Source organism: Cryptotermes secundus, unplaced genomic scaffold, assembly GCF_002891405.2.
Source record: "Cryptotermes secundus unplaced genomic scaffold, Csec_1.0 scaffold801, whole genome shotgun sequence".
Taxonomy (NCBI): domain Eukaryota; kingdom Metazoa; phylum Arthropoda; class Insecta; order Blattodea; family Kalotermitidae; genus Cryptotermes; species Cryptotermes secundus.
The window spans coordinates 208230-216958 of record NW_019725851.1 but is presented as its reverse complement, the minus strand read 5'-3'; the positions used below and the strand labels follow the sequence as shown (position 1 = coordinate 216958).

General features: G+C 37.6%; 1 protein-coding gene across 8 annotated transcripts in view; it reads right to left on the bottom strand.

Annotated features, from left to right (window-relative positions):
* LOC111863791 overlaps positions 1-8729 on the bottom strand; it is a 38714-nt gene that overhangs the window by 24567 nt on the left and 5418 nt on the right. For 7 of the 8 annotated variants that reach the window (XM_033751208.1, XM_023850489.2, XM_033751211.1 and 4 more), the window contains exon 3: positions 2550-2795. The exons of the other annotated variant lie outside the window; for it this stretch is intronic. In XM_033751208.1, coding sequence (XP_033607099.1) covers positions 2550-2795 — 246 coding nt within the window. The remainder of the gene's footprint in view (positions 1-2549; positions 2796-8729) is intronic. 8 annotated transcript variants of the gene reach the window in all.

Below are 8729 nucleotides of genomic sequence, written 5' to 3'. Positions count from 1 at the left end.
ATTATTCAACTGATGTTAAACCAAGAGTTACACTTTCAGAATATTTTTTTTCTTAAAAAAAAACTGATAGATACTGTTCCAAGGGTTCAGAAACCAATTTTCCAGAACACAAAATTATGATAATTTAACAGCTGCACTTTCAGAAAAATCCTAGCTGTAAAAAAAATAATCAGCTGTTGCCCAATGGGTTAACCATACATAAACAGATATGCACACCTCAAGAACTAATTCTTATACTAGCATTCTTTTAAAGCTTCTCATTCATAAAAATCGAGAACATCAAATTAAATATGTATACACAATGATACTCTTTTAAGAAAGAAGAAACACCAATCAAAGAACACAAATTTTGTGGCTGTACAGATTTTCACAGGACAGAAATTAAAATAATCCGATCTCCACTTACTGTTACTTCACATACACACACACACAGACACACATAGGTTCATTAAAATACACAGAAAAATTGGTTCAGTTAAAACTGAATGCTGTATCACTCCTCCCTCATATCTTGGAGGTCACATGTTCAAATCCAAGCCTGGAGGCAGGCTCACCTGAGATTTTTCATGGTTTTGACAAATTCCACCAGGCAAATTCTGAGGCTGTACCTTAAAAGAAACAACCACTTCCTTCTACATTTGTTTTCCATTTCCCTCACAAACCATACTACCATTTGACACTCATAACCTGTGCAGTTGAAAACACGCTGATAAATAAAGCAACAATCAGTTAATCAGAACCATAAATGTTAACCAGTTTTGGTGTGCTCAAAATGAAAAGTTCCAAAAATGCACCCACTGACTTCCCCACATCTGCATGCAACAACACGAATACAGAACGACTGATGGGATTTTCATCAAATCTGAAACTGGACAGTTTTACTAAAATCTGTTCACACGTTCTAATTCTGGTTAAATTCGTACAACAATACTGTACACCATATGAAAACCCTGAAGTGACAGGAGGTTGGAGAAAACTGCATAATGAGGAGCTTCATAACTTGTACTCTTCTCCAAGTATAATTAGAATAATCAAGTCAAGGAGGATGAGGTGGGCAGGGCATGTAGCATGAATGGGGGAGAAGAGGAATGCATATAGGATATTAGCGGGAAGACCAAGGCATAGGTGGGTGGACAATATTAAAATGGATCTTAGAGAAATAGGATGGGATGGTATGGATTGGATTGATCTGGCTCAGGACAGGGACCCCTGGAGGGCTCTTGTGAACATGGTAATGAACCTTTGGGTTCCATAAAATGCTGGGAAATTCTTGAGTAGCTGCAGAATTGGTGGCTCCTCAAGAAGGGATCAGCTCCATGAGTAAGTAAGTAAGTAAGTTAGTAATATGAAAATTTACATGTGTATTTCCTTAAATCAAGATAATGTGGTAAATATTTAGCACAATGATATTGTTGAGAAAATGAAACACAGGTTTTTAAGCACAATACACTCTATCCAGAAGTCTTACAGTTTTGAGACATATAAAGTGACTCTTATGCTATGCCATCTCATTGTCCAACATGTGTGGAGGCCCTTGCTCAAATTTATCAAACCATCCCACATCTGACAGCGAAACACTTGAGCCTGGAAGTGGCAACTGCAATGTTAGCTGAAGTGTTGGATACATATGAATATGGAAATGTTGAAGCCTGAGAAATACAGTTATACAGGGATACTATAAATCATTCATTCATTTTTAAAAATCTATATTTTCCAAAGTATTACACGTACAAATATGATTGATATATAAAAAGAACTGTAAACTCACCAGGTTTGTATTGTGTGCACCAGTTGGCAGCACGAGTTCAGTGCCTTTATAAAATGGCAACAAAGCAAGAAAAGAGTTTTTGTTTGTTGGAATATGCGAGATGTTCGTCTGTTATAGCAGTGCAACGCACATTCAAAAGAGAGTACGGAAAAGAACCGCCATGTAAACAACATTCCGGGGATTTTGTCTTCCAACAAGGCGGGGCACCCCCTCATTTGAACATCAATGTTCATCGCTACCTAAACAATGAACTTCGGCATCGCTGGATTGGGCGTGTTGGTGAGGATGACATAGCTCTGTTCACTTGGCCTCCCAGATCACCTGATCTAACACCTTGTGACTTCTTCCTTTGGGGGTACATTAAGGATTGTGTTTACGTACCCCCACTATCAAGAACACTAGTAGAGCTGAGGCAACGAATCGATGCTGCAGTGATGACCATTGATAGGATGCTATAAAATGTGTGGAACGAGCTCGACTACGGCCTGGATGTGTCATGTGACCCAAGGGGCATACATAGAACATTTGTAGAGTGTGAAAAAAACTTGGTGAGTTTACGGTTCTTTTCAATATCAATCATATTTGTACGTGTAATGTTTTGGAAAATATAGCGTTTTAAAAACGAATGAATCATTTATAGTAGCCCTGTACTTTGCTAACATTTGTTGACTCTAACTATATTACTTCCAAAAATAATAATTTTAAAATTTGTTTACTGTTTACTATATCAATGTCAAACAATTCCATGCAGTATGAAATGTTTATACTTCACAGAACTAACCTCTTTGCTTATGCTATACTCAATTTTTTCATGTCTGTCAAAATCAAAATCTTCAAATGCATCTTCCCCTTTCTCTGCAGAAGCTTCATCCACACTACTGTGGGCTTTCCCATGCTTTAGAACCAGCTTCAAGGGGGTCCTGCGTTTCTCAGGTGATGATCGCTGCAACTTGATCACCGTCTTCAGGGTCCCAGTGTAGTTACCTTCACAGGGCTTATTACGACTGCCAGAAGATGTAATGCTAGCCTATAAAGCAGTAACAGCTCTAAGAAAGAGAGATACATCCTGCAATGAATAGGACAAGTCACACGAAATTAAAGAATTAATTACACGTGAACCGGATCCTGTTATTACATGCAATATTTTACGGATTGTGGAGGGCCAACATTACATCACATTCCACAAAATGTTCATATCGCTTGGAATTGGTGGTCAAAAGAGAGGGAAGGGGAAGTATGACAATTTGGCACTCTCTGATCAGTGTTTTTCTTTCTGTATTTTCTAACAGCATCTACAATATTTCTGTTACACAATCCTACGACAAGACATACGTTCACTGATTCAATAAAGGAACAGCCACTTCCCATGCGAAGTTGGTATGTCACATGCTTTCCCAAGCTTAGTATGCATATACTGACTTGAAATGTAATAGATACAAGTGTCTGTCTCCATTACAGTAGTGTGTATTTCAAGACTGTCAGGTACGGCAAACATCAACACAAAATTCTGCATCAAATGAGTCTCTACAAACACCACATGATACATATGAAATGTCCTTAGAATGTGATGGCACGAGTTGACATTTTCTCATGGTTGTAACTTCTTAAGGAAGGCACTCAGGGTATGGTAGTCAAGAAGATTGATTTTTTCTTTTAACAGCCAACAAATAATACAGTAATTCTGAGTCTCCATCTCTCAATATGCCGAGATATATGAAAAAGGCAGTCATTCTGGCATGGACACTCAGTCAGTGCACAGGAGGTGTGAAATGAACATATTCTCTGTACAAGTGAGCACGGCATTATCACAAACTTAACATAAACAACTGACACATGGCCATGGTTCTGACTGCAGCATACAAATTGTTTAGGTATTTCAAGGAGGGCCAACAATCACTGAAGGATGTCCTGCAGAAGGGAAGAGCATTAACAGCAGCTCACAATGTAGGAACTATTGCCTGCATTCAAGAGGTCATCTGAGGGAACTGTAGACAAATGAATGATAAAGCTATCAAAACTGTCAATGTGTCACATGACATATGCCAAGCCATTCTGCATGATAACTTCAGACAACAGTTCATGAACCTACTATTGCATCATAAATGGTATTTGTAGAAGTGCACATCTTGTGTTACTATTCTAAGGCAAACAAACTCCATGGTTTTAGTCCACAAGCAAACTATACCAACTGAGCGACCGCCGCTTGTTGGCAAAGTTAGTGCCAACTTTTGCGGATAGAGTGTGTCGCGTAGTCAGCGCAACGGATCCCAACAGCCGTTAATCTCAGTTTTCTAGACAGGAGCTGCTATTTTCTTGAAACAGCTCCTCAATTATCCTCACGAGGCTGAGTGGACCCTGTTCCAGACCCACTACTTCTCAGAAAATCTGGTAACATGAAGAACAGAACCCGGGACCTCTGGATCTGTAGCCAGAAACTATGACCACTAAACCACAGAGGCTGAAAAAAATACATTCACTTAGTATTAACATTTCAGGCAAAACATATTAAGCCTACATTTCTACTGCACACTTTTGGACCTACAAATCTTATGATTTTAATGCCTTATTTAGACAATGTAAATTTATATGCTAATCTAACAATAATATTCAGTTTAGCTCACGAGCTAGCAAGCTGGGCTTGTGCACAGATGGTCATAAAATCGAATCCTAGCAGAGTCAAACTGTCATTGCTTGCAACTACATGCATTTGGTGAAACCTGGTTACTTAGGATGTGGAACAAGTCAGTGCACAAATAATTGCTTAATTCAGTTTTGTTCAATCTTGCATGGGATAGCAGATGAAACAAAACTGGATTAAGTTTCAACTACACCATCATCAACGTTCATGATGTCTATTTTACTCATAGACGCTGATGAGGTAAATGTTATCCCAAAGTTTCAACTTCTTATTCCTAATAAATCCCAACATTTTAAGTCAGATGACATACAGCAAGCAGCAGACCTTCTTTTGACTAATGTGTAAATGGCTCCATTATTTAAGAATTCAGGACTGTAACATTTGGTGTCTAGCAGTAGTTTTTCTCAAGGCATCTATTGGTGCAGAGTTCATACACATATCTTCAATAGTTTGGGAGTTACAACCTTTGTACAAGCCTTTAAAAAGCACTGCAGGATTGTACTTAGAAGGCTGAAAATTTTGATTTGTTTCATTCTGGTCCGTCACACTAACAATATTACAAATGATAAAACAATTCCGTCCAGTGGGACTGTTGAAGCTTTTACTACTTCACTTCTTAGCACCCTAACATGTTTCGGTCCCTACAGACCATCATCGGAGGGAACAGCAATACTTTTAGAAACTACTATTACACTGGGTGTTTTGATTTTTAAAATACATAAATATACAATATTTGTAACATACACTTTATACAAGATCCAAATTTTTACAACTACAGCAACTGTCCTTGATGCATTAAAGTTTTTTTAAAACCTTTTTGTTATTTAAGTTAAAATTCTTTAACTGAATAGATTCGTGTCCCTTGTCCTTTCGTTTTTCTTGACGGGGCCGAACTTGTGCTGCCTGTCTTTCTTGGTGAGGTAGTTTTGCAAATACAGTAAAACTTGGTTATAGCAACATCGGTTTCTGCGACACCTTGTCTATTGCGTCAAATATTCAATGGTACGAACTAATTCCTCATAAAGCAACTGTTTTTATACCTTGCTTAGCACGACATGCACAAATGCATCAACCTCGTATGTAACGTCATTTTCATTCCTGAATTTCTCTGATATGGACATTGAACGTAATTTAGAAANATATATATATATATATATTAAAGAGTTTGTTTTTCATCCTACCTTGTCGTCATCCTATGTTTGTTCGTAGCGTGCTGTGTTGTTTTTACTGTTCTAGTATGTACTGTGTCGCGCAATTTATACTTCCTGAGTTTGTGACGTTAGTGTGGGTGTGTTCTGATGTTGTATTATGAGGTCGAACATGTTACGTTGTTATTACTTTCCTTTGTGTGTTTTTGTTCTTCTATTAATTTACTGAGCTTATTAAAATGATACATATGGAAATCTTCTTTTATATTCATGATGCCTCCTTTTATGGCTTTCTCAATCATTTCCATGATTATTGTCATCAGTCCATACTGGTGTTGTTTATTTAATATATGTTGGGCAAATCCTGATTCATCTTTATTTAGTCTTATGTTTCTTATGCGTTCTTTATACCTTGTTGTTAGATTTCTACCAGTTTGGCCGATGTATACTTTTTGGGAGCTTTTTCATAGACCCCACTTAGTTCATGGGGATTTATTTCTCGTTTTTCATTTATTAGTTTACCTATTGTGTGGGTTGTTTTGAAGGCTATCTTTATATTAGTGTTTTTGAATAATTTTGTGATTTTTTGTAGTTTCCTGCATAAGTATAAGTGACCCATTTTTGTTCTTTTTCATCTTTATTATCTGATTTACTTTTCTTCTGTTTAAGTTTGTTATGTAGTTTTATGATGTCTTCCTTTCTACAGCCATTATTTAGCGCTATATTAATAATAGTATTTAGCTCTTTATTTTTAGCATTTTCCTCAAGGGGTAGTGTGAGAAGTCTGTGTATTCAATTTTTATATGCCGCTAATTTTTGTTCCCTGGGGTGGCATGATTTATTATTTACTGTTATGTCTGTTGTTGTGGGTTTTCTATATATTTCCATTTTTATTTGTCCGCGTATGTTAAATAGGTTTAAGTCCAAGTAGGTTATTTGGTTGTTTACTTCCTCATTTACTGTGAATTACAAGGTTTTTGCTGTTCATTAAAGTGTTCGAGGAGGCATTGTGGGGTTATTTTTGTCTGATTATATATTATGAAGATATCATCTATGTATCTATTATAGTATGTAATTTTCTCGTCTTCTGGGAGATGTTTTATTCTGTTTTGTTCTAGGTGTTGTAGGAAGATTTCTGCCATTGTACTTGATAGAGGTGAGCCCATGGCTACACCAGATCTTGGTTTGTAGATGGTAGTACCAAGTAGGTCTATAGGAACCAAAACATGTTAGGGTGCTAAGAAGTGAAGTAGTAAAAGCTACAACAGTCACACTGGATGGAACTGTTTTATCGTCTGAGAAATGTATCCAGCATAAACAAATGTTTAATCTATTATAAAATGAATAACTTAGAGTGGCCTCTTTTCACCACTGCAAAGAAATTAAAATTTAGAATTATGAACTAATATCATGTTCGTCCTTCTTCTGGAGTCTTGGTAGCAATGAGGTGTGAGAAGATCTGGCAACACTGCTAGATGTCACTACATAAGTTTGTCTATCTATCATGTTATTACTGACTGCAGAAGATAAAAAATAATGAGTTTAGGCTGGCCTCCAATGGCTTAACGGTCATACCAAATTTTGTATACGTCAGTCAATAGTTGAAATATGTGAGTCCTGAGGGATATAATTTGTTTCCTGCTTAGTGTATATACAGTATTTCTTGCATATGATCATCTACACTCATTACAACAATTTTTTTTTTAAATTTCATTCACATTAACATAATTTGTTGTGATAAGTGTAGTCATATACAAGAAATAACCTTAACCACTTGCCTGGGGAGTTCTATCTGCTGTGGTGTAACCCGGCCCTTGGTAGCTTTTTTTTTTCCAGCCATCTAACTCTAAATACTTTACAATGCAAAATTTTCAATATTTAAAATTCTGATGCATTAAAGTCCAAAAACTATCCTTATTTACACACTTCTAGTTCAAACTACAGTAAAACTTGGTTATAGCAACATCGGTTTCTGCAACACCTTGTCTATTGCGTCAAATATTCAATGGTACGAACTAATTCCTCATAAAGCAATTGTTTTTATACCTTGCTTAGTACGACATGCACAAATGCATCAACCTCGTATGTAACGTCATTTTCATTCCTGAATTTCTCTGATATCATGGGAAAATTCAATGTGTCTGCCCACCCTCACTTTCTCTACTTGCTGACGTGACTTTCTTGGAAGGGCTGCAAGAGGAGCGTGGGTTTTATGCGAAAACAAGGGTATAGGGTGGGACTGCGTGAATAGTGCAAGAGGACGCGGCAGGTTGTTAACTGCATTCCTTTCCTAGAATCTCGTCTAACAGGACCTCACATTGTCTACTTACCCTATAGTGTTCCTGCCTAAACCCAGAGAAGTGCAGTAGCGAAAACATGGCAATGAAAAGGAAAGTTTTAAGCATTGAACAGAAAGTTAAAGCGATCCGTGAAATATTGTGTGTATTGTCAGTGAAAAGCGCTGTAATATGTCTTTGATATTACACATTTGGGCAATTCCACGTTAATGTTACGTTAGTCTGTACTTAACTACGTATTTCACTAAAAAATGCAACATTTTAACTCGGTTTTTGGTAGATTTTTGCGTGACTAACATAAGGCTACTGTGGAAGTGACCATTTCGGTTACAACGACATTCGTTTATAGCGACACTATTTTTAGGTCCCTTTGATGACGTTATAACCAAGTTCTACTGTATTTGGTGCCATTTTAAGAAAACAAGAATCTACTGCCACAGCACATGCAATAGACAAGAAATCTGATGGATGCCAGGTATTATGCTGCCTCCCCTGCACACTGCAGCCACCTAGACATGAAAATTCCAACTGTTACAATGGTAAAAGTTCCAGTTCGCTAACTCATCATACCCAGGAGCTACGTGCAGAAGTACGTAATGGTATGTCAAACTCATGTTATCGTTGGTCCATGATGGAACAGTTTGTCCTACCCAGCAAATGGGTTAATAACCGGGATCAAGTGAACCCTGCCACCTCCCTGTGGTGGTACCTGGGGGCTGCAGGCTGCCTGAATGACTAATGATAGTAGTGTCCTAAGGTAAGGCATGACCTACTGCATTGAGACCTGCAAAGCACTGAGGGGGCAGCACGGTGGGTGATGCCCTTGGGATACAGGGGGGACATCCCACTGCAAGCTAAACTTCTTTCCACATACAGGG